Source organism: Spermophilus citellus (assembly GCF_964194105.1).
Source record: "Spermophilus citellus genome assembly, chromosome: 17".
NCBI lineage: Eukaryota > Metazoa > Chordata > Mammalia > Rodentia > Sciuridae > Spermophilus > Spermophilus citellus.
Genome location: NC_138199.1, coordinates 77,979,783 through 78,005,777, shown reverse-complemented (window position 1 = coordinate 78,005,777; position 25,995 = coordinate 77,979,783). Strand labels below are relative to the sequence as shown.

Below are 25,995 nucleotides of genomic sequence, written 5' to 3'. Positions count from 1 at the left end.
ACCTATTTCTCACTTTTATGTACCTAATGTCCTTGGATATGATCCTTTCTAGCTCTGGGGCCCACATGGGCCACGCCCACCTTATTGTCCATACCTTCTAGGGCAGCTCTGGTTTCACTGCTTTCCTGTGCGTCCACACCCGCCGCACACTTGCCGTGCTGTGTTGCGAGGTGGTGCTGCGGGCCGGCACCAGGCTGCTCCTGCGTAGAGAGCTCCTCCCCGGCCCTCTGCGGTCCGCCCACCTGCGTGCAGTGGTGTCCGAGGGCCAGTCGGGTCTTCCCTGGTGTTTCTTCCTCAGCATCCTGCTAGTTGCCCCCATTCCTTCTCTGTGCAGCCTTGAGGCCCAGCCCACGAGGTTCCCGTGCCCCCCACTCTATTCTCGTTTTCTGAGGATTCATTATATTTGGGCTCTTTAGTCTCAAGGTCTCTGGCTCTACGTTCGTCCTGGGATGGGACCACACTGTGTTCAGTGAAATGGAGTGTCGGCAGGCTGGGCAGGGTGGGTTCCGCAGGCGGGGGCCAGGGAGGCTGCTGTCTCCATGAGGTGGGCCTGCTGGGCCACAGGGGACTGCGGGGCCGGTCAGGAGGGCCGGCCAGTGAGTGTGGCAGGTTCCGGGGAGGTGGGGTCAGCGGTTGCGCTCCAGGCTGGAGGCGCAGCGTGGCCTGGTCTGCTGGCCCAGTGGCCTCAGCAGTGTGGCTCCTGCTCCCTGCAGAGGTGGCTCTGAGGACAGCCCTCCTGGTGCTCCCCGGGGGACGGGCGTCTCTTCCTGCTGTGCTGTGCTATCCCTGTCCCAGCTCCCCCGCTGAGCCCTGCTCCAGGCCCCTCTCCTCTCCCAGCACTGACCACGCTGCTCTGCGGGTCCTGGCTCTGCACAGAGGGCTGCCTGGGGTTCTTGGTGAAGGTCTGCTGGGTTTGCTCCTTCCTGTGGAGGCAGGGGCTCCCTGTGCTGCCCACGGCCTCCAGCTCCTGGGCTCAAGCCATCCTTCCGCCTCGGCCTCCCGAGCAGCTGACACTACCGGCTGAGCCACTGAACCAGCTCCTCCTTTTCTCTTTCCTCCTCCTCCTCCTCCTTTCTTCTTCTTCTTCTTTTTTTTTTTTGGTGTGTGTGTGTGTGTTACTGGGGGCTGGGCCCCTGCTGCTCCACCACAGCTACAACCCCAGCCTTTTAATTGATTCATTATTTTGAAACAGTTGTCTGGGTTGCCCAGGCTGGCCTAGTCTTGGGCTCCTCCTGCCTTGGCCTCCAGAGTCGCCGGGTGACCAGCGTGGCCACTGTGCTGGCCCTGCTCTTAGCTTTAGTGAAGGGCATTTTCTGTTTGCTGTGATCTTGCTGGGAGTGACTTACAGGAGGAGCAGGAGGAACGCTAGCTTTGCACTGGCTTCTTTAAATCAAAAATGTGTTCTGACAGATGGGGCCAAAGAGGCCCTGGCTGCGGGGCCATGTGGCCCCTGCCCCACACAGCTTGGGCAGAGAAGCCTGCCTGTCGCTCACTCCCTGCGGCCCTGACTTTCAATTCATGTTTGCTTTTCAAATTAAATGGAATCTCCCCTGGTGCTGAGGACTGAACCGGGGGTGCTCTACCACTGAGCTGCACCCAGGGCTTTTTATTTTTATTCTGAAACAGGGCCTCACTAAGTTGCCCAGGCTGGCCTCCAACTTGTGGTCCTCCTGCCTCAGCCCCTAGGTCTCTGGGATAACAGGTGTAAATAAATAGAGAGAGTAAACATGATTGAATTCCTTGTTACTTATCCATTTTTACTTTCTAAATCTCCCATAGTGACTTCTTGGATAGGTTTTTCTTCCAGTAACAGAGGTGGTTTTTTTTGGGAAACCTTTTGAGGCCTGTGGCTTGACATCTGAGTGCACTTAGGTAGAGGTACCCGTTGGCCCTGTTGGCCTAAGCCCTGAGCCTGGCGGCCACTGGACAAGCTGACCCAGGAGGGGATGCCAGGAGCCAGGAAGGCAGCCTGGCTCCGGCCAGGGGCTCACGTGAAGAGAGGGCTGAAGCTGGCTGCCACCCACCACCTTGGTCAAACCAGTGAAGTGGAAATCTGGTGTCACTGCCTCCCAGAGTCCAGGAAGCAGGTGAGGGAAGCCAGGCCCTGCAGGGTGGGTGCTGAAGGATGGGTGCCCCCCGAGAAGCTGGAGCTCGGAGACCCACCAGCCGTCAGGGCCAGCCTCCCTCCCATCTACTCGAGCAGCTGTGTCTGAAAAATCGCCACCCAGGTCAGTCCCTGCACAAGCCCACACCACCGAGGCCCCAGAGGTCAGAGCAACTCTGAACTAGGCAGCAGCTAACGCAAGCCATTCCCACGCAGAGCCCGGGAGGGTCGCCCGTGCACTTGGGGGTGGGGCAGCAACACAGTGACGGGCACAGCCCAGCGGCCTGGGAGGACCAGGCAGGAGGAGCAAGCTCAGGCCAGACCCTACCTCAAAACGTGCCAGGGCTGGGCACAGCTCGGGTGGAGCTCTTGCCTATTGTGTGTAGGCCTGGTCCAGTGCCCAGCACCACAAAAAATAGATTCCGTACTTACAGAGAGAAAATGCAGCCAGAAAGCAGACCCAGACACGAGGAGCCACGAGGAAAGCCCGGGCAGGCCGAGGGGCAGCTCAGGCGGGCGGTGCTCAGCATGCCTCAGGCTCGGGTTCAACCTCCAGGACCACAGCAGAGGAAGGGGGGCAGGAGGGAGGGGACAGCTGGCACCGGCCCAGGGCATCCTAGAAATGTCATTCACCAGAAGCCTCCTTAATCCGGGAGGCCTGCAAGGCCCAAACCCAAGAGAGCTCCTAAGAAGAAACCCAGAAATGACATGGAGTGTGTTGGACGTCGTTATCCAGGACACGGACGAAGACACGGATCGGGGTGAATGTGCTTCATGTGCAACCAGAGACATGGAAAACGGGCTCTCCGGGTGTGACGTGAACCCTGACGCATTCTGCTGTCCTCTATTTTAAAAATCCATAAATTTGGGGCTGGGGATGTGGCTGAAACGGTAGCACGCTCCCCTGGCATGCGTGCGGCCCAGGTTCGATCCTCAGCACCACATACCAACAAAGATGTTGTGTCCGCCGAGAACTAAAATGTAAATAAATAAATATTTTTAAAAATCCATAAATTAAAAAAAAAAAAGAAGAAGAAACCCAGGCTGGGCTCCTTGGGAGGCAAAGGCAGGAAGAGCACAAGTTCAAGGCCAGCCCAGGCAGCTGAGCCAGACTCTGCCTCAACAGGAAGCAAATAAAAAGGGCTGGGATATAGCTCAGGGGAAGATCACCTGCCTGCCTGCATGAGGCCATGGGTTCAGTCCCCAACACCAAAAAATATAACCCACGGGTGAAAAAGGTATGACAGAGCTCAGGCCACCAAGGGTGACACAGTGGTTCCCAGAGCTGTACAAGAAGCTGGGCGCGGCGGCCACGCCTGTGGTCCCAGCAGCTCAGGAGGCTGAGGCAGGAGGATCGTGAGTTCAAAGCCAGCCTCAGTAATGGCGAAGGACTAAGCCACTCTGTGAGACCTCTAAATAAAACACAAAATAGGGCTGGGGATGTGGCTCAGGGGTCAAGTGCCCCTGAGTTCAACCCCTGGTATCCCCGCCGCCACTCAAACAGAGAAAAGAGCTGTTTGGGAGAGTAGATGTCACAGTGAGGCTGGACTGGTCACTGGCTTCTCATCAATGCAGAGAAGGAAGGCAGCGCAGTGAGACATCCACGTGCTGAGAGCCAGGGCGTCCACTGACGGGCTTCCAGAGGGGCAGGCTGCAGCCCTGGGCCACCTGTCATCCCTCACTGGGAGTCCTCTCAGAGCAGAGGCCAGCACACTTCTGGGGAGGCCAAAGAGAGAGGCCTTGGACTTGGCAGCCACCTAGCCTCCCTTGCCACTGAGCACAGCAGCCGCTCAGGCCGGGTAAATACACAGGCGCGACGGTGCCGGCCAGCCCTGGCTCACACCCAGGCATGGTGGTGCACGCCTATGACCCCAGGGACTCCCCAGGGAAGCCGAGGCAGGAGGAGCACAAGTTAGAGGCTGGCTTGAGCAACTTGAGACCCTGTCTCCAAAAAGGACGGGGGGTGTAACGGAGGTTCAGCCCCATCCCCCAACAGCGAGCCCCGAGTGTGTTGCATATGCTCGATGTCGTGCGGGGGCTTCACGATGAAGACTTCGGAGCGAGGAAGCGGCTGCTGCTTCTCAAGGTGAAGGTCACTGGCAGTGGAAGGGTGATGTCAGTGACTGGAGCAGACCGTGGCGGGGAGGACAGCGTATTCAGGAAGCTTGGCGGGAGGCAGTGCTAAGGGAGCGGTGAGCCCGGGTGGTAGCTGGTGGTGGGGAGCCTGCTGTGTGTGGCTGGCGTTGACTGGGCAGCAGAGGAGAAGCTAGTGTCCTGTGGGCAGCAGCAGAAGCAGGTGGCAGATGGGCAACTAGAGCCCTGGATGCTGGGCCTGGAGCTGACAGGTGGGTACTGCAGGAGGTGGGAGACCCCTGGGTCAGAACACGTGGGGGAGCAGCCCTCAGGGCAAGGCAGGTGACCCACGGAGCTGCGTGAGCCTGGGAGGAGCCTTCAGGGCCTGTGTCCCGCTTAGTCTTCATGTGCGTCTGCCTAGTGCTGGGCGTAGTGCTGGGCGCTGGACGGACGCAGGGTGCTCTGCACTGAGTTGCAACCCGGCTCTTTTATTTCTTTATTTTTTAATTTTTGAGATGTCTTCCTAAATGGTTCAAACTTTGAGCCCTCCTGCCTTGGCTTTCCAAGTCCCTGGGGTCACAGGCGTGTCACCAACCTGGCACTTCTTCAGTTCGTGCCATTAAATGTGGCTGCCACTGTTGCCACTGCCATCTCCCTTGGTTGCTGCTGTCAGCTGCCCACGACTGTGTGACACTTGCAGTTTGCTGCTCGCCAGGCTCTGAGGCTATGAGCACAGCAGAGGAAGCCCGGTCCCCGGGCAGCATGGTGTCCCCAGAACCGCCCTCCCAGCCTGCTCCCCTGGGGTCAGGAGCCCCCAGACCTGCACTCGGCTCCCCCCCTGGAGGGACAGCACTGTGGGGTCTCCCAGCCCTTCCCACCCTCGGGGTCCACCCCAGGCCAGGCGTGTTCTCTCACCTTCCTTCTCGCAGCAGCCTCCACGAGTCTCCGAGGAGCATCTGGGGGTGTGCAGCTGCTGGCCCAGCACTGACCCACCTCCCTGCTGCCTGCCCTGCAGCCCAGCTCCCTCCTGGACACCTCCACACCTGCAGCACTTGGCCCACCCCCCAGGGCTGCCCCCCTTCCAGATGCTCCCCTGGCCTGTCCAGCAGTCACCCCGCCCAGCTTTCTTCCGCACAGTGGTCGGTTTTACTTAGTTATCTTGTTTTCCTTCTATCTGCTCCAAGAATGTCCCTGTGGGTGGGGACATCTGAGAGGTTTTGTCCTAATCCCTGACCTCTCTGCCAGAACCAGTCAACCTGTGCAGAGATAAGGGGAGAATGGGAATCTGAGACTAGAGATCCAGAAAGATTCTAAAGAAAAAACGTGAATCTGATTAGAGACTAATCAGCATTGTTTAAAAAATGCAAGCCTTGAAAAGCAGGCACTTCCCAGATGAAGTATCAGATGTGATAAACCCAACTCCCAAACCACAATTTTAATCAAAATACCAACAATTTCTCTTGGAGCTGAGCAGGTGGATTTTCAACTTCTGTAGCAATAAAATGCATGGGAAGAGGTAATCAGCAAGCTCCAGATTCCTCGCACCCCCCACAAGTGTGTGCGCCCACACACTGTGACCAGAGCCTGGTGAGGCCCCGTCTCCGAAAAAATAAAAATAAAAAGGCTGAGAATGGACCTCAGTGACAGTGTAACCCTAGGTTAGATCCTAGGACCACAAATAAAGAAAGAAAGAAAAGAAAGTGGAAAAGTTGAAAAGAACAGAACCCCATCCCAATGCTAGATGGGAACCTCCACACTGCGCCCAGTGGAGCCTGCTGGATCAGAACCCCCCTCACTGCGTCCAGTGGAGCCTGCTGGATCAGAACCCCCCACACTGCCCCCAGTGGAGCCTGCTGGATCAGAACCCCCCCCACTGCCCCCAGTGGAGCCTGCTGGATCAGAACCCCCCCCACTGCCCCCAGTGGAGCCTGCTGGATCAGAACCCCCACACTGCGCCCAGTGGAGCCTGCTGGATCAGAACCCCCCTCACTGCCCCCAGTGGAGCCTGCTGGATCAGAACCCCCCACACTGCCCCCAGTGGAGCCTGCTGGATCAGAACCCCCCTCACTGCCCCCAGTGGAGCCTGCTGGATCAGAACCCCCCTCACTGCCCCCAGTGGAGCCTGCTGGATCAGAACCCCCCTCACTGCCCCCAGTGGAGCCTGCTGGATCAGAACCCCCCACACTGCGCCCAGTGGAGCCTGCTGGATCAGAACCGCCCACACTGCACCCAGTGGAGCCTGCTGGATCAGAACCCCCCACACTGCGCCCAGTGGAGCCTGCTGGATCAGAACCCCCCACACTGCGCCCAGTGGAGCCTGCTGGATCAGAACCACCCACACTGCCCCCAGTGGAGCCTGCTGGATCAGAACCCCCCACACTGCCCCCAGTGGAGCCTCCTGGATCAGAACCCCCCACACTGCGCCCAGTGGAGCCTGCTGGATCAGAACCCCCCACACTGCCCCCAGTGGAGCCTGCTGGATCAGAACCCCCCAATACTGCGCCCAGCGGAGCCTGCTGGATCAGAACCCCCCACACTGCACCCAGTGGAGCCTGCTGGATCAGAACCCCCCACACTGCGCCCAGTGGAGCCTGCTGGATCAGAACCCCCCACACTGCGCCCAGTGGAGCCTGCTGGATCAGAACCACCCACACTGCGTCCAGTGGAGCCTGCTGGATCAGAACCCCCCACACTGCCCCCAGTGGAGCCTCCTGGATCAGAACCCCCCACACTGCCCCCAGTGGAGCCTGCTGGATCAGAACCCCCCACACTGCCCCCAGTGGAGCCTGCTGGATCAGAACCCCCCACACTGCCCCCAGTGGAGCCTGCTGGATCAGAACCCCCCACACTGCGTCCAGTGGAGCCTGCTGGATCAGAACCCCCCTCACTGCGCCCAGTGGAGCCTGCTGGATCAGAACCCCCCTCACTGCGCCCAGTGGAGCCTGCTGGATCAGAACCACCCTCACTGCCCCCAGTGGAGCCTGCTGGATCAGAACCCCCCCCCACTGCCCCCAGTGGAGCCTGCTGGATCAGAACCCCCCACACTGCGCCCAGTGGAGCCTGCTGGATCAGAACCACCCAACACTGCCCCCAGTGGAGCCTGCTGGATCAGAACCCCCCACACTGCGCCCAGTGGAGCCTGCTGGATCAGAACCACCCAACACTGCCCCCAGTGGAGCCTGCTGGATCAGAACCCCCACACTGCATCCAGTGGAGCCTGCTGGATCAGAACCACCCACACTGCACCCAGTGGAGCCTGCTGGATCAGAACCCCCCACACTGCCCCCAGTGGAGCCTGCTGGATCAGAACCCCCCTCACTGCCCCCAGTGGAGCCTGCTGGATCAGAACCCCCCTCACTGCCCCCAGTGGAGCCTGCTGGATCAGAACCACCCCCAATGCCCCCAGTGGAGCCTGCTGGATCAGAACCCCCCACACTGCGTCCAGTGGAGCCTGCTGGATCAGAACCCCCCTCACTGCCCCCAGTGGAGCCTGCTGGATCAGAACCCCCCACACTGCGCCCAGTGGAGCCTGCTGGATCAGAACCCCCCACACTGCGTCCAGTGGAGCCTGCTGGATCAGAACCCCCCACACTGCCCCCAGTGGAGCCTGCTGGATCAGAACCCCCCAACACTGCCCCCAGTGGAGCCTGCTGGATCAGAACCCCCCACACTGCGTCCAGTGGAGCCTGCTGGATCAGAACCCCCCTCACTGCGCCCAGTGGAGCCTGCTGGATCAGAACCCCCCTCACTGCGCCCAGTGGAGCCTGCTGGATCAGAACCCCCCTCACTGCCCCCAGTGGAGCCTGCTGGATCAGAACCCCCCCCCACTGCCCCCAGTGGAGCCTGCTGGATCAGAACCCCCCACACTGCGCCCAGTGGAGCCTGCTGGATCAGAACCCCCCACACTGCCCCCAGTGGAGCCTGCTGGATCAGAACCCCCCTCACTGCCCCCAGTGGAGCCTGCTGGATCAGAACCCCCCTCACTGCCCCCAGTGGAGCCTGCTGGATCAGAACCCCCCTCACTGCCCCCAGTGGAGCCTGCTGGATCAGAACCCCCCTCACTGCGCCCAGTGGAGCCTGCTGGATCAGAACCCCCCTCACTGCGCCCAGTGGAGCCTGCTGGATCAGAACCCCCCTCACTGCGCCCAGTGGAGCCTGCTGGATCAGAACCCTCCCAGGGCGCCCAGTGGAGCCTGCTGGATCAGAACCCCCCTCACTGCGTCCAGTGGAGCCTGCTGAATCAGAACCCCCCACACTGCCCCCAGTGGAGCCTGCTGGATCAGAACCCCCCACACTGCGCCCAGTGGAGCCTGCTGGATCAGAACCCCCCACACTGCGCCCAGTGGAGCCTGCTGGATCAGAACCCCCCACACTGCCCCCAGTGGAGCCTGCTGGATCAGAACCCCCCACACTGCGCCCAGTGGAGCCTGCTGGATCAGAACCCCCCACACTGCGCCCAGTGGAGCCTGCTGGATCAGAACCCCGACACTGCGTCCATTGGAGCCTGCTGGATCAGAACCCCCCACACTGCGCCCAGTGGAGCCTGCTGGATCAGAACCCCCCACACTGCCCCCAGTGGAGCCTGCTGGATCAGAACCACCCACACTGCCCCCAGTGGAGCCTGCTGGATCAGAACCACCCACACTGCGTCCAGTGGAGCCTGCTGGATCAGAACCCCCCACACTGCCCCCAGTGGAGCCTGCTGGATCAGAACCCCCCTCACTGCGTCCAGTGGAGCCTGCTGGATCAGAACCCCCCTCACTGCGTCCAGTGGAGCCTGCTGGATCAGAACCCCCCACACTGCGTCCAGTGGAGCCTCCTGGATCAGAACCCCCCCATGCTGCACCCAGTGGAGCCTGCTGGATCAGAACCCCCCACACTGTGCCCAGTGGAGCCTCCTGGATCAGAACCCCCCACACTGCGCCCAGTGGAGCCCGCTGGATCAGAACCCCCCACATTGCGTCCAGTGGAGCCTGCTGGATCAGAACCCCCACACACTGCGTCCAGTGGAGCCTGCTGGATAAGGCAATTGTTCCCCAGGAGCCTGGAGAAGAAAGAGCAATTCAGCCACTGGCAGGCGGAGGAGGCTGGGTGGCAGCCCCAGGGAGCATTCCAGGCAGAGCTGGAGGCTCAGTGGGGGAGGCAGGGTGTCTGGAAGCAGCAGTGGAGGTGGCTGGGAGTTAGGGAGCTCTGATCTCACAGGGCAAGCAGACCTGAGAGCCCAGCAACAGCACCCTTGCTGGCTGCCCCAGGCCAGGGCTCAGCTGCAGCACCAGGCAGAGTACAGGCCTCCTAGAGGGTGTGGCAAAGGCCAGCCAGTCCACAGCTGTCCCCTGGCCAGAGGCACCTGAGGACCAGAGCCGTCCACCACCTCGTGGGGAGCAGCTCAGGACCCTGAATGTCTGTTCCAGGAGTGGGAATGAGGAAACCCCAGAGTCTGTCCCACATGCAGCCAGATGCCAGGACCCTTGGGAGCCAAGGGGGCTCCACACCACAGCTGCAGCTGGTAGCCCTCTCTTCCCCGTTCCGTGGCCCACCAGCCACCCGGCGGGAGGCACCCTCTGCGCACCAATGGTTCATGGCCTCTCCTTCCGGCTGCCTGAGGGGTGGGGGCTCCCGGTGCTCGGCCTGCCCGACACCCTGCCTGCCCACGCTGGGCTGGAGGCTCTTGCCCTTCACAGGCCCTGCGGCCCCTCCTGTCTGGCAGCTGAGGATCCTTTTCCCTTCGTGGTTCAGGGGAAGAACCCAGGGCCCTCACATGGCAGATCTGCCACCCACCTCTTCCTGTCACTCCTCTGTAGTGCCTGAACCCCTCTGGCTGCGGGACAGGTCTCCAGAAGGAACGTGGCTCTCAGAACCCACCGGTGGCCCTCGGGCTGGGGGTGCTGCTCGCCTCCCTTGGCTCTGGCAGATCTCTCAGATATGGTTTGGGGCTTTTTCTTCTTTTTTTGCCAGTCTGATGAAACCTGGTATTCAGCATTGTTTTATTGGCAGTTCATAAGTTTCCAAGGAGGCTGGCCCTGCCCCTAGCTGGGGGCCATTTCAGATCTGGCTCTCTGCTGCTGAGGACTTGCATCTTGCTCACGGAGACCAGGAGAGCTAGGCATGAGGGTGCAGCTGAAAGGCACCTCTTCCCTGGCAAGGGCAGGAAGCTGCAGGGCAGAAGTGGCCTTGCGGGAGGGCTGCGGAGCACTCCTGCTCTCCCCGCAGCTGTGCAGAGGAAGGCCAGGCTGGACCCGGCCTTCAGGTGGGAGACAGCCCGGGGTACTAGTGCTCACCCAGGCTGCCAGGCCTCCGCTGCAGGCTGCTGCTTGGAGTTCCAGAAGAGGGGTGGGGGAGAGGGTGTGGCCGGAGTGCAAAGGTCAAAACCCAGGAATGTGGCTGCTGGAGACAGGGCAGGCAGGAGGGTTGGGGTCTCTCCCACTTGGCACCCTACAGGTTCCACCTGGTCAGAGCAGGGAGGGCTTTCCTGCAGGTTCTCACTCTTCATCTCATCCCCCAGCAGAGGCCACAGCTTAGAAAGAAATGCTAAAGTCATTTTTTAAAATGTTTTTTTAGTTGTAGACGGATTTATTTTTATGTGGTGCTGAGATTCGAATCCAGTGCCTCACACATGCAAGGCAAGTGATCTACTGCTGAGCCACAACCCCAGTCTCCTAATGTTTAGTTTTGTTCTTTGGAACAGGATTTTTTTTGTTCTTTGGCAGCAGGATTACATGCCTGTGATCCCAGTGTTTGGGGAGGCTGAAGCAAAAAAGTTGCAAATTCAAGGCTCCTGGGCAATTTAGTGAGACCCTGTCTTGTCCAAAGTGAACAATAAAGAGGGTTGGGTGTAGCTCAGTGGTAGAGCACCCCAGGTCTAATCCCCAGTACCAAAAAAAAAAGGAGGGGGGGAGTATTAGCTTTTCCATGAAGAAAAACTTATTTCAAAAAGGTTGCACAAGCTGAGGGTGGTCTGGTGGTGCAGGCCTGTAATCCCAGCCATTTGGGAGGCAGATGCAGGAGGATCACGGGTTTCAAGGCCAGCCCCGCTGGGGTGTAGCTCAGTGGAGGAGCACCCCTAGAGAGAGAGAAGATAAAGACTTGGGGTGTCCTCCGAGGACCGTTGGTGCTATTAAGGCACCCAGAGCGCAGTGCCTGCGCCACCTGCCCCCCCCCCCCCCCCCCCCCCCCCCCCCCCCCCCCCCGTGCACTGGCCACAGGATTCCCCTCAGCCCGAGGCGCTGGAGCTAGAAGCTGACACTGGGCTCCCAGGGCCAGGGGAGATGGGCGGCAAGAAAAGCCTTAGCCTCGGGAGGGAGGGGGGCTCAGCAGGCCCTCCCCGTGTGGACCCAGGGCAGCTCCCCGGCTGTCCTCCCAGCACCCGGCAGGCGAGGCTGCCGTGCTCTGGCTCCCAGAGTCACTCACCTCTCATCTGTGCCCCATCCTGCTGTGACCTCCGAAGCCGTGGGCACCGCTGACCGCCGCTGGGGCAATGAGAGAACCAGCGTGGTGGTCATCGTCCTGGCTGGGGTGGGCCACCCCTGGCTGCCGGTGCCTTGCTGACTCATCTTTTCTTTGTGGTGCTGGGACTGGACGGGGGCCTTTCACAGGCCCAGCAGGTCCTCTGCCACTGAGCTGCACCCCGAGCTTTTAACTTTTTGAGACAGGCTCTTGGCAAGTTGCTGAGTGCTCCTGCCGTGGCTTCCCAAGTCGCTGGAGTACAGGCGTGGCCTCCCCAGTTGGCCTGACTCACCCTAACAAGTGCCGAGGACCCTTTAAGGTTCAGGAATCGGGAAACGGATGCCCAAGTAGCTCTTTCGAAATTGTCACTCCACTCAGGAAAGTAACCCACGTTGAAGTGACTTTTAAAACAAAGCAAATAGGTGAAGAACCACCCCCCTTCCCCGCAGCCTGCTTTCTAGTGGAGTTTGTCCTGGGAACATGGACGGGCTGGCACGCCTTTCTGCTTCTGCCAGGCTGTGGTTCCCCATGGACAACTAAAACGCTGGACTCAGGTAGCATAGGCCGTCCTCGGTGGGAGGGAAGACGGGTGGACTGCAGGAGCCCGGCCCCAGGATGCAGGCCAGCAGAGGGACAGGTGCCCAGCAGCATCTAGACCACAGAAGACCCAGAGGGCAGGAAATGCAGTCTCGAAAGGCAAGAGGTGATCTTTGGTGACAGAACAGGAGAAAGAACTGTGTGTTGATGTGTTTAGAAGAAAGTGAACGTGACGAGAAGAGCGTTGACCATGTTGTCAGAGGAGCGACCAAGGACAGCATGCGGTCCACTCCTGGAATCCCGCGGTCGGCCAGAGCAGGAGAATCACACCTTCAAGGTCAGCCCCAGCAACTTGTGAGAGCCTGGGATGCAGCTCAGTGGCAGAGCACCCCATGGGCAGCACCCAGTACGCCAAAAAAATAACTTCTAGTGACTTTTTTTTGAGGCGGGGGAGGTACCAGGGATTCAACTCAGGGGCACTTGACCACTGAGCCACGTCCCAGCCCTGTTTTGTATTTTATTAGAGACAGGGTCTCACTGAGGTGCTTAGCATCTCACTAAATTACTGAAGCTGGCTTTGAACTTTCGATCCTCCTGCCTCCGCCTCCTGAGCCACTAGGATTACAGGTGTGCGCCACGGCGCACGAACTCTAGAGGTTTGTGGGGTTTTTTTGTTGTTTTTTTTTTAATAAATTTTTTTTGGTTGTAGATTGACACGATATCTGTTTATTTTTATGTGGTGCACACCTGTAAACCCAATGGCTCACATGTGTGAGGCGGGTGCTCTATCAATGAGCTACAACCCCAGCCCTAGAGATCTTTTTTAAATGTAATATTTGATAAGAAAAACTCATTGGGTGGTATTAACAAAAGAAAGAAAAAAACAGGAGAAAAAAACAGGAAACCCGGATGATAAGGAGGGGGAGCCCGGGAGGGTCCTGGGGGGGTACTAGTGGTTCTTGTATCTTCGTAAGAGAGGGCCCAGCACCGGGGGAGACTCAGAGTCCATCAGGAGGGAAGGAAGGGAGCCCTCTCAGGGGGAGATTGTCAGGAGGTCTCGCCCAGTGTCCCCTCTGGACTTGGGCTGACCGTCTACACTAGCTGACTACCTGAGGGCTTCTCATGGCCGTCTTGACCTGGCAGCAGATCCCCAGCGGGGCTGGCTTCCCAGGGTCTGTGGTGGTGGGCTCTGGTCTCAGCCCCCTGCTTCCCTGGTCTGGGGATCTCCGTCTGGGTCGTTTGGTGGGGTCTTGCCTAACATGGTGTGGCAGCCGGCCCTCTTGAGCAGACACATCCTTGGCCTCCCTTGAATTGATCTGTCTTGTTCCTGCTGAGGAGTCTACAGGACTAAGACAGGCAGGGTCCCAAAGCAGCTGTCCTCAGTTCCTCTGTGAACGACCCTGAGGCGGGGCTACTCTTTACTGATGTGCTCTGCGCTGAATGTTGTAGATGGACACAACACCTTTATTTATTTTATGTGGTGCTGAGGATGGAACCCAGGGCCTCACGTGGCCTAGGTGAGCGCTCTACTGCTCAGCCACAGCCACAGCCCTGCACTGAGTATTTCTTGAGCCCCTGGCCCACAAACATCTAATTGCCACCTGATGTTGAGGACAGCAAAGAACCTGGCCAGTGGTTCTGTGGATGTAGCTCAGTGGCACAGCACTGGCCAGCGATCCCAGCGGCTTGCAAGGCTGAGGCAGGAGGGTCATAAGACCAGCCCAGGCAATTCACCAGACCTGCCTCTAAAGAAAAAAAAAAGAAAGAAAAGAATGCTGGCCAGGCCTGGTGGTGCACACCCGTGATCCCAGCAGCCCTGGAGGCCGAGCCAGGAAAACCGCAAGTTCAAATCCAGCCTCAGCAAATGAAGCCTGTACAACTTAGCGAGATCCTGTCTGAAGATAAAATGGGCTGGGGATGTGGCTCAGTGGGTAATGTTCCTGGTTCAATCCCCAGGACTGCAGATAAATAAGTAATTAAGTACAATAAGCATCATGGCCACTCTGTTAGCAGACTGGAAGAAAAAGGCGAGACTCAACCGTGTCCTGTGCTCAAGAGCACGCTTGGGCCACGTGAGCTAGGGGCTGAAGCTGGCCCAGCGAGCCGCGCGCCCTGGGCCCCACCCCAGCACTGCAGCACTATAGCCCTTCAGGTCTGAGGATGCGGCACACACCTGTGTCGGCCCGAGGCTGAGGCTGAGGCTGAGGCAGGACGGAGGTTCCTGCTCAGGAGTGGGAGGCCAGGGCAGCACAGCAGGGTCCTGAGAACCGGGCCAGGAGCACCAGAAGTAAACACCCAGAACCCCAGGGAGGCGGAGACCTCCATTCTCGTCCATCTCCAGGTGACAGACAAGCAGACAGGTCTGTGGGAGATTTGGCACCGCTGGTTTCTGTTCAGAGGCACTGGGCCCATCAGAACAGGCTGAGCATCAAAACGGGTCTCTCCTGCTGAAGTTCCAAGTCCAGCCTCAACCTGAGCAGGAGGCTGGCCTGACCTTCACACAGAACCACAATCCGCCCGCCGCAGCCCAGTTTCCCACAGGCAGCTGGGAGGGGCCTGACCCTTTCACACAGAAGTCAACCCAGAGGGTTCACCATCAGGTATTTTCTGTGGTTCTGCTCCTCACCCGGCCTCACCAGGAGGTAACTGTGAGATGCTCGTTTTGCCTTTTGTTTCCAGTTTCCTTGGCTTTTTCCTGTCTGTAGAGCCGACTTCTGCTGTGTCCTTGGAACACTCACTCTATTTTATGGAACTCTGTGTGGCCTGAAAGCAAACCCCGTTGGGATCTGAAGTGGACCAGCTGACCGTGGTCTTGCTTTCTGACGCCCTCGGCCACCTCGCCCTGCCTGAGGGGCACTGAGCCCCGAGTTCCGCAGCAGCAGAGCGCGTGTTCTTCCCAGGAGCCCGGGACACTGGGCCACACACAGCTCTTGGTAAATTCCAAAGAGCGGAAATTGCACAGAATGTCCCCTGACCACAAAGGCGTGTAACTGGAAACCAATAACAAAGATACCTGGAAAAACCTCCAAATATATGTTTTGAATTTTTGGACTTGTCATGGACACAAGGCCTTTATTTTGTTTGCTTATTTCTGTGTGGTGCTGAGGCTCGAACCCAGGGCCTCACACATGCTAGGCAAGCACTCTACCACTGAGCCACAGCCCCAGCCTTCCAAATATTTTGACAAAACACTTCTAAATAACCCGTGGGTCAAAGAAGAAATCTCCTGGCAGCTGAGAAACGTAGACCCTTAAGCCCAGGGCAGTGGTGCAGGCCGTCACCTCAGGCCAGGCCCCAGGCCTGACTTAGGGAGAAGCAGAAACAGAACTCTAGCTCAAAGCCTTCCCTCAAGGAGGGCTCCTGTCCCAGTGCCCAAGTTCCCAGTGGGAACACGAAGTCAGAGACGGCCAGGCAGTGGTGCAAACTGTGGTCCCCCAGGCTCGGAGGCTGAGCCGGGGATCAACAGTTCAAGGCCAGCCTCAGCAACTTAGCGAGACCCTGTCTCAAAATGAAAAATAAGTGAATGAATGGGATGTGGCTCAGAGATGGGGTCTGATCCCTGGTTCCCCCCACCAAGAAAATCAAGAGATGACATGAATGCCACAGAGATTCATTTTTAAAAACGGAAGGATGGAAAGATTTTGTAACTCATTTTCTGAGGCCGGCATGACCCTGACCAGGACCAAACAAAAACATCACAAGAAAACCGTAAACCAGTGTCTCTAAGGGGCAGAGACCACAAAATCCATGAACCATGGAGACCTCAGGCTCGGGGTGGCTCGGCAGTGGACTCTGGCCTCCCACGGACACGGCCGGGGCTCATCCCCAGCACACAAAAGCAGACAGGTGAGGATCCCAAAGCCAGCGCTGTGAAAGGCAGTTCCTCGGGGCCTGTGACACCAGACTGGAGGTCGGGGGCACCAGCAGTAGGAGGACGCCACACGGGAGTCCTCAGGACCGAGCTGGCAGGGGCACGGCGTTCTCCCACTCTGCTCCCACTGCCCTGCGCCAGCTGGAGGGCGCCCGGCACCTCTCCCTCACCCAGGCATACGGCGTTGTTATTTTGTTTCGTTTTGTTTTGGTGCTGGGGATGGGACCCCAGGCCTTGCACACGCCAGGTGAGCACTGTGCCCCTGAGCCACGCCCCAGGCCATCAGTGTGCATTTCTCACCCCAAGCAGGCCTTGAATTCTGGCAGGACGCAGGCGGTCCCACAGTTCCACTCCATTTGCAGGCCAGCTTCCTGTAGAAGGACTGAGCCCGCAGGCTGGGAGCTCGGTCCTCCTCAGACACCACGCCAAGTCCTGGTGGTCACTGTGCTGCTAGCCACCCACCCTGACTCAAAGGGCTCCCAGAACCCCCTTCCCTTACTGCCCTTTTATCACAAAGGACGCATCTCAGGAGGGCCAGATGGAAGGAGGCCCAGGTCTAGGTGTGGGGAGGGCTGCGGCTTCTGGCCTGGGCAGCCCACTCAGCCCAGCGCCCCAGGTTCCAGCCCCTTCCTCCTGGGTGGCCTCAGAGGCCCCCTCAGGAGCAGTGTTGACTAGGGCTATCCCTGGGTTGTGGTCCCCTCACTGACATGCAGGTGTGGTTGAAAGGGGGCTCCTCCCTGCCCCCTCCACACCCTGTCCTGAGTTCTGCATCTCTGAATTCAGCCAACTGGGGATCAGAAGTTTGTTCTTTGCTTTGTTTTTTGTTTTTTTAGTACCAGAGATTGAACTCGGGGGCACTCAACCACGGAGCCACATCCCCACCCTATTTTGTATTTTATTTAGAGACAGGGTCTCACTGAGTTGCTTAGCGCCTCGCAGTTGCTGAGGCTGGGTTTGAACTTGCGCTCCTCCTGCCTCAGCCTCCCAAGCAGCTGGGATACAGGCGTGTGCCACTAGAAGTTGGTTGTTGATGGCATCTATGTACTGAATGTGCAGACTTCTCCCCCCGACAGTGTGGTGTAATTGCTGTCTGTGGACACAGCATTTACTGTATGTGTACTGAACCAATCTAGAAATGATTTACAGTCCGCAGAGAGGATGGCCTAAATCATGTGCAAATGCTACACCATTTTATGTAAGGACTTGCAGCTCATTTGGCCTGGGGACACAGCAGGGGTGTCCTGAAACCGACCCTGTAGACACTGAGGGACAGTTGAACGGGCAGTAGCAATTATATGGCAGGAAATAGGGGCAAAGATCAATATATATATTTATTATGTATCACATCACAGGCATTCATGACTTAAACAAAAAACAGAACAACTCCCAGAAAATCGAGACTAGAAGGGATCTTTTCCTTATTTCTTTTTAAAGTATTCTTAGTTATAGATGGACACATGCCTTCATTTTTATTTATTTTTGTTTGGTGCTGAGGATTGAACCCAGGGCCTCATGTGTGCGAGGCGAGCGCCCCACCACTGAGCCCCGCCCCGCCCTAGAAGGGGGCTTTGAACAGGCAGAGGGCACTCGGTGGCACCTGCAGCGCACATCCTAGCCACGGAAGGCTGGTGCCTACTGGACAGCTTCCACCCCACCTTCCCCCCACTTCCGTAATGAAAAGCAAACAAAGGAGGGAGCCGTAGGGCAGGACTCCATCCCAGCTGAGGGGGCCCAGGCGGAGGCTGCGAGGGCAAGCTGCAGTGACTGAGCCAGGCCCGGTCTCAAAATGAAGAAAAAAAAGGGGGGGGGGGCTGGGGGTGTGGCCCAGTGGTAGGGCCAGCTGCCTGGGTTCAATTCCCAGTGCCGAAAACAAAGATAAAAAGAAGTTAAAGCTCTGCCCTAGAAACGATGCGTCCAGGAGAGGAGAAGACAAGCCACCGTCTCAGGGGAACTGTCTGAATGCACACTAGGTTCTTGTGCTCAGGCTAGAATAAGAAATGCACACCTCAAAACACCCAAGAAGAAGTAGCCCGAAGCTCTCCACCGGCGCTCTCTAAGCCAGCGGAAGGAGAGAACACCTCAGTAAAGTGTCCTCAAAGGCACAGGTGCTCCTGGTCACCCACTTGCAGTTGTCAGTGGGAGGTCTGGGGCCATCACAGATCCTCTCCAGGTCCCGGAGGCCTCTTAATTCTTCTGCCCTGTGGCACTTGGGGAAGCCCGAGGGAAGTCATTACAGCAGAGGGAGTCTTCCCGGGAGTGCCTGGGCAGCCCCAGGGGCAGTGTGCAGGAACAGTGCCACCTCCCAGCTGCCTCCGTTTCAGTCTGCACAGGAGCCGAGTGGTGACCCACACCTGCAATCCCAGTGACTCTGCAGGCTGAGGCTGGAGAACCCCAGGTTCAAGGCCAACCTGGGCCACTTAGTTGTGGGCGTAGTAGAGCACTGGCCTAGCGTGTGAGAAGCCCTGAGTTCAACCTCCTGCACCAGACAGGGAGCGAGAGAAAGAGAGATGGGACATGAGCTCTTTAAATCAGTGTGGGGGACAAACCCTGAGCGGCTGCTGGTCTTGGAGGCCTACTACCTGAAGAAGCATGGCCCGAGGTGGCTGGTGGCCCGAGCCTCCCTTGAAACCGGGTGTCTCCATCCAGGCCTGGGCACCACAGTACGCACTGGGGTGGCATCTGTCCCCACACACTGGGCCACAGGCTGTTTGGAGTCTCTTGCTATCTCTGGTGTCTCTGGGTACCCTGGAGTTACAGCCTGTCGCTCACCTTGCAGGGCTTCCGTGTCACCGTCAGCAGTCTGCCCTTGCTTCTTGTCATGCTGAGCAGATGGTTGTTACTGCCATGAATTTCTTCTTCTAAGCCTTACACTCACTTCTTTCTCTTTCCTTTTGGAGTGACCTGGACCCCTAGAACCTCCACAATAGGAGTGATCACAGTGGCCATCTTGTCTCCCTCCCTCACTCGAAGGGGATGAGGCTGAAGTTTCTTCACTAAATATGATGAACTGTGTGCTTTCTCAATGGGGCATTTATCCAGTTAGGAGAGTCTCTTGGTTGAGTATGTAGCTCAGTGTTAGAGCTTGTGCTTAGCATGCCCAGGACCATGGGTTCCAACCCTAGAACCAAAAGAAAATAGAAAAATTCTTTTATAGCCCTGAATTATCAAAAGTTCATTATAGACATGTGTTGAACCTTATATACTATTTTTCTGCATTAAAATAACGTGATTTGTTTTTTCTTCTCATTTATCAACACAGTGAATCCTAGTCCGGGCTGTTGAACCAGCCTTGCATTACTGGGGTAAAGTCTACTTGATAATGATGTGTTTTTAAAATACCATTTGATTTGATTTGCTCTTGCTTTAGACATGGTTTCAGCTACCTGTAATTAGGTAGGCTTGTAATTCTCTCTTCTTGTGTTCTTGTCTGGTTTGGGAAGCAAAATTGCTTCATGAAGTTAACTGGCCAGTTTCCACCCTTGTACCTTTCTGGATAACAGGAACAGAGAGGAATGGACAGTCCCTTGAAAACTCCTTTCCTAGCTTCAAGGCTTCCTGCTGAGTATGTTCAGTGTGGCCCTGAAACCAACCTAGAGCTTCCATCTTGGTTCAAGAAACTGTGCTGGTCTGACAGGTACTGGGAGGCCCCCGCCCAACCCAGCTCAGTGTGAAGGTGTAGACGGTTTGGGTTGAAACCACCATCTGCCTGAAAGAGGCAGAGTGCAAACAGGAGGAAGCACACCTGCTGCTCAGGGCAGAGCCTCCCCAATCCTCTGTCATGTACAGTCAGGAAACAAGAGCCCACTGTTCTCAGGGCTGCTCCTGGACACATTGGTGGGAGCCTCCAGTGAGGCATCTTACTCTTCTGGTTATAGAAATAGGGGATTTCTTTTTTTGGTGGGGGGTACCAGGGATTGAGCTCAGGGGCACTCGACTCCTGAGCCACATCCCAGCCCTATTTTGTGTTTTGTATTTTATTTAGAGACAGGGTCTCACTGAGTTGCTTAGCACCTCGCCATTGCTAAGGCTGGCTTTGAACTTGTGATCCTCCTGCCTCAGCCTCCAGAGCCACTGGGATGACAGGCGTGCGCCACCGTGCCTAACGAGATTAGGGAATTTCAACTGTCCCAACTGAGTTTCGAGCTACTTGGCCTAGTGGGGATGGTGCCAGGTTTGCATAGTCATGGCCCAGTCAGAACTGACGCTGGGGGCTCCAGGGAGGGCCGTGTTTCTGGCCCTGGTGGATGGAAGGTGCTACCCACGCCCACCTGGGACGCCGTCGACTCTGGGGGAGATAGCACCCCTGGGACTCACACTGTCACCATAGCTCCTGCTGAAAGCTGCACAGTCCAGGCGCCAGCTGGGACCAGGGCCGAACCTCCCTGCTGACAGCAAAGACCCTTCGGATAAGCAAGAACAGCCCAGCTATCCGCTATAGGATGCCCCTGTGGGTGCGTGGGCCACATCAGAAGGCCGGCAGGTGTGGTCCCTTTCAGGGCCCAGGGGCCTGACCAAGGGCCTTAACACCTGCCAAAGGGGCTGCAGCTGCTTCTCTTGGCCCTGTGCTCCCTCAATGTCCCAAAGTCAAGGAATTTGGCTAGGAAAGTGGCCTCTGACTTAGAACATGGAAATGGCTCCCTGCTGTAGCATCCTTGTCCCAAACCAATAAGGACAGAAGCCAGGAGGCTCATGGGAGGAGGGCTGGAGGTCAGACTGGCCTTCCCCAGGAATAGCTGGGCTCCCCCAGGGGACACAGAAGCTTTTTCTGATGTGACCCTTCATCCATGAAATGCAGGCATTGACCCTTCCCAGACCTGCAGAAGTCTCAATGACTCAGGTCCCACAGCCAACTCCTGCTCTGTAGGAGAGTCTATTGGAAGTGTCCATCCTGAGCACCTGTCTGGTGCAGCAGAAGGTGAGAGGGCTGACCTCCAGCCCAGGCCTGGCTCCAGACAGATACACTTGCTGACGTAAAACCCAAGTGTTGGTTCCCATATCTTCTCCAAGCCACTGGAAGGCGGTATCAAACACTGTCCACCTCCACCCAGACCTGGGCCTCAGAGCCTAGCCTCCCAACTCTCCCAGCAGGGCCCATTGGCCCTGGAACTTGCAGAACAATTCCATCCACCCCTTCCTAGAGGCTGCACTGAGGGCTGAGCACCAGGCTGGGTCAGCGTGGCTTTCTGAGCCACGTCTGCGCATCCACTGAACTCACCTGTACTTGGAGATCGTGGGGTCTCTGCCCCTCCCAGCACACCTGTGCGCTGAGACTGCAGTCAGACTAGGAGAGGCAGCAGGGAGGTCGCAGAGAGCTAGGAGCCTCACCCCCAGCTGGGTGTCCCGTGGGCAGCCCTCAGTGCTGGCTGCAGGCCTGGCCTGGCCAACCTGCCCTGCGCATGCTTCCCGCATGCCACCCCTGACCTCTCCTTCCAGAGAGACATCCAAGGGCCATCAGCCACATCTCCAGAGCATTCCAGGGGAGGCCTTTGGCCTGGTCCATGACCCACAGTGTCTTGAGCAACTGGGCAGCCTGTGACAGCATGGCCAGTGGGCAGCTCCCCAACAGTGGCCACATACCAGTAGATAAGGACAGTTGACCCTGGCCAGGAGAGCAGAGCTAGCTCTCCCACGGTGCCACAGCAGGGGCAAGAGGCAGGCAATGAGGGCCTGGCTCTCTGTGTAGCCTTCACTGAGCCCCACGGCCCCTGGCCAGCCAGGCTGTGGTCTGTGGCTCAGGGAATCAGGGAGCCTAGTGGGAGCCATGATCTGGCAGGTAGACCCTCTGGAAGTTCCTCTTCTTGAGTTTAATCTAGAAGCATCACCCATACCAGCTGGCTCTCTGGGGCACTAGGCGCCATGGACCACCTGGACAGAGCCCAGCACCTGGGCCCCTGGTTGCAGAGTCCTGGCGTGAAGCCAGAGCCACTCTCTAGGATCCTGAAGCCAGTTCACAGGCCTCCTTCCCCCTCCTAAGGGGGTCCAGAGGCTGTCCGGCTCTCAGAGCACCTCTTGGGGCCACTTCTCTGACAGCTCTCCCCATCTGCCTGGGTCCTGCCGACCCCCACCCTGGTGCTGAGTTAGAGAAAGGCCAGGCTGGGCTGCGTCCCTTGGGGCCCATCACCAGGAAGGCACCAGTCAAGCTTCTGTCCTGATTCTGGTGTCCAGCAGGCCTGGAGTGCAGCCCCAGGACTGGGGCTCCTGCAGGAAGATAGGAGGGCGGGTGGCTGAGGAAGAGCAGGGATGCTGGGCTCTTGCTGCCTTCGATCACCACAGTGTGGGGTCCTGTGCTTTCAGCTTCTGGAGACACAGGGCCAGGGGTGGAGGAGCAGGGTCACAATCACCGTCCACATCCACCAGTCAGCCCACACTGAGGTCCTGCAAAGCTTTGAAGCAGGCATAACCTGAGGCAGGTTAACCCGACGCACCAGCCTTCATGGAAAAGCAGGTTGGAACAAGCTGCCAGGAGGCTTGGTGTCCAGCTTGGGTATGAAAGGGTGCCCATGGAACAGGAGAGGCCTCAGCACACAGGTCAGCAGCCAAGCCCACAGAAACCTGACTGGTCGGACCAGCTGAGGCTACTGTGAGTTAGAAAGGGTTCTGTGACCTGTGCCCAGGGCCACAACTTGGTCTGACTCCTGAACTCCAGGGCCCCTCCCCAGCCCTGAGGCTAGCTCTGGAGAGCTGGACAGGCGGCACTGTCCAGCCCTTCTCAGCAGCCCAGGTAGCATGTGCCCAGTGTCACCAAGACCATCAGGGACAGGAGCTCATGCCTACAGCCAGGCAGCCTTGGAGAGAGGCTCTGTACAGAGAAACCCACCCAGGGCCGAAAGCTGGGTAGGTGCTGCACCTAGGTGCTCAGAGACCCCTGGTGTCCCAGGGTGACAGCAGGCAGGCCCCACTGCACTCCAGATGTGACCAACCCCCCTCCCCAGATCCCTGTAGGCGCCAACCTCAGTGCAGCCTGGAGACAGGGACCCTCTCACTGCAGTCTCACCCTGCACGCAGGAGACCCTAAGGACTGAAGCCCCGGAGGCTCCAATCTCATTCTCAGTCGAGGCTGAGGGCTCCCAGCCTCTCCAGAAGCCGTATGCAGGTCCTGGGCCCAGCCCTGTATGAGTCCAGATAAGTCCCAAAGACCTACTCCGGCCACTGCGGAAAGAGTCCCCAGTGTGCTGGGTGGGGTAAGGAGCAAGCCAAGGGCTGGCAGAGACCAGGTCAGCCTCAGGGTTGCAGGACCCAGGCCTTGGGAGTCAGGTTCGTGCCAACCGGACAAGGAGGGTACAGGCTGAGGCTGTCCCCGCTCTGGAGCCCTGATAGCCCCTGTTCCCTGCCTTGCTCCCATACGGAGGGCTCTGCAAAGAGGGGTCCAGGACAGACCCCGAGACCACGAGGCAGGTCCCTCTAGCCAGGCCGGCTCAGGGGTGGGTCTCTTGCTGTGGGTCAGCGTCCACCTGCCTAACCTTGGGTTTGACTGTGACCAGCTCCTGCTATTGCCACCAGTTACACTCAGCTGTTCCCCACCCTGTCACCTGCCCCTACCTGTCCCATGTGGGCAGCAAGAGTCCTGGGTGGGCAGGACGAGTTCTCTTGCCCTTCAGCATCAGCTGGGCCCCACGTGGAGGGGCCGGTGGCCTGGGTTGGTGGTCTCCCTAAAGCTCACTCTCAGAACTCTACCCAGATATTGTCTCACAAGGGCTGGCCAGATAAAGCCCACAGAATCCCTGGGAGGACCAGTCCCTGAGTCACAGGGAAGGACAACCCAGGCTACTGAGTATGAGGAGACCCCCAGAGTCACACCACTGCACTCCAGATGTGACCAACCCTCCTCCAGGTGCTGCTTCTAGGAGGCTCAGTGGGCAGAGGGCAGGGCAAGGCCAGAGGACGGCTGGTTTGCTGCAGGAGACGTGGGGTGGCAGTGTCTTTGTGTCGAGGAGGGATTGTGCTGGGTTTGGGGACACCAAAGGCGGCAGTGTCGTTCTCAGTGGCCTTCTGCTGACAAGATGCAGCAGCGGCAGTGGGAGGGCGCCAGGCCCCCCAGGGCTCCATAGGCCCCTGAGGCACAGGAGAGCAGAGCTAGGGGCCAGAGGGTGTGTCCCCATGAGGTCGGGAAAGCAGAATCAGCCCAGGATGAGAGGAGGCCAGGCAGGGGGCGGGGCGGCTCCCATGCATCAGCTTCACTGGGACCAGAGCTCGCACACCATTCCAGTCGCGGTGTCACCTCAGCCTGCACAGGCAGGGACTTCAGCTGGAGGCTGTGCAGCTGCTGCTGGCCCTCACCCAGTGCCCACTGGTGCCTCCCTCAGTGAATGCTGGGTTCTCCAGACCCCTGTCCCCAGCAGCCACAGAGGAGGTGGACTCTCAGTGGACAGACCCTGCAAGTCACCCCAAGCCACTGCACATGCTGAGGCGCTGAGTGGAGGCTGGTGGGCATGACCCCAAACTGCACAATCATGCTTTAAAATGCAGCCGCCTCCGCCTCTGCTAGCCCTCCAGGGAGGGGTCCCGTCCTGCACTCACCTGACCACAGGCTTTTAACAACATTGTGGTTGTCGATATACAAAAGAAAAAAAAAACCTGGAACTGGGGATTGAACCCAGGGAACTTTACCACTGAGCTACATTCCCAGCCCTGTTTTAACTTTTTTTATTTTGAGATAGGGTCTCCCTAAGTTTCTCAGGCCAGCCTGGAACTTGCAGTCCTCCTGCCTCAGCCTCCCAAGTAGCTGGGATTATAGGCGTCCACCACCATGCCTGCTAAAAAATATTTTTTTTTATTCAAAAACTAAGAAAATACAGAAAAAGTGCAAAGATAAAGTTGACCTGTGAGTGCTAGCTGGTAGACAGCTTGCCCAGTATGTGACAGGTCCTAGGTTCTATCCCGTTACCACCAAAAAAAAAAAAAAAAAGACAACCACTACCTGTATATGCCTCAGGAAGGGACGCCCATGCGTATGTGTGTGATGAGGCTCCCAGGCCCTTGGTCTCTGCCTGGCCTCGTGTTTTGGGGCTGCTGGGTGGTCAGAAGTGCCCAGTGAGCATAGCCTCTCTGCAGGCTTACCAGGGAGGCACAGGGCAGAGCATGTGCCTCGGAGGGTGGTGGGGCTAAGAACCAGCATTAAACCCCCAGTCCTCCCTCTCAGGAGCTTGTCACCATGGAACAGAACCTTTGTCAGAGCTACATGTCCTGGTGCCCAGTGGAGGGGCAGGCCCAGACCCTGTGGAGACCCTGTCCACACAGACCTGTGTTTGCACCAGCCAGAACCCCAGAACATGCTACCACTGAGCATGGCAAGGTCACTCAGAAAGGCAACCTGGCTTGCATAAGCACCTTCAAAAAGAACCAGGGTGAGGGGTGGCCCATCCTGCAGACAAGCAAGCAGAACGACTCCCTCTGCACTTGGAGGCTGGCTGTGGGCACTGGCTCTGAGCAGGCTCATGTCTGCCCCCTTTCTGCACTCCTGACCTGGGCCTGTTTGCTCCTCTTTACCTGTAGAGCTGCCTGCCTCGCCAGCTGCCCACAGTCCCCAGGAAGGTGACAGGAGCCCTGTCAAGATGCAGGTGGCCTTTACCATCAAAGGGATGAAGATGGCAGCTCAGTCAAAGGCCAAGCCCACCAGACTCTCCAAGTCTCATCCTGCAAGGCCTAAAAGCTGCCAGCAGCCGCCCAGGATCCGCAACTACAACTGGAAAGACTGACTTCCTCGGCCCCCTGCAAAGTGGGCCCCACCACAGCCTCCCCATGGGTGCTTGGGGCCTGCCCATTCACCTACATGTCACGGGGGTGCTACAGGTGGCACGTGGTGGAGGAGCTGTGAGCTTCAAGGTGGGCTTCCAAGGACCACCGAGCTGGCCTCTGAGTCATTAAAGCTCCCGTGCCTCCCTCCCCACTGCGCCGCTGGCAGAGTTGTCTGTCTGTCCTCCTTGAGAAATATCAGTGCATGTGCCAGAGCCTGGCCTGGCCTCTGTCA

At 58.0% G+C, this 25,995-nt stretch overlaps 1 protein-coding gene across 2 annotated transcripts in view; it reads left to right on the top strand.

The window, feature by feature from the left end:
• The window catches only part of CCDC57 (coiled-coil domain containing 57), a 96,341-nt gene extending 70,346 nt beyond the window's left edge, over positions 1 to 25,995 (top strand). For both annotated transcript variants that reach the window (XM_081270690.1, XM_081270691.1), the window contains one exon: positions 25,521 to 25,995. In XM_081270690.1, coding sequence (XP_081126816.1) covers positions 25,521 to 25,723 — 203 coding nt within the window. In that variant the 3' untranslated portion in view covers positions 25,724 to 25,995. The remainder of the gene's footprint in view (positions 1 to 25,520) is intronic.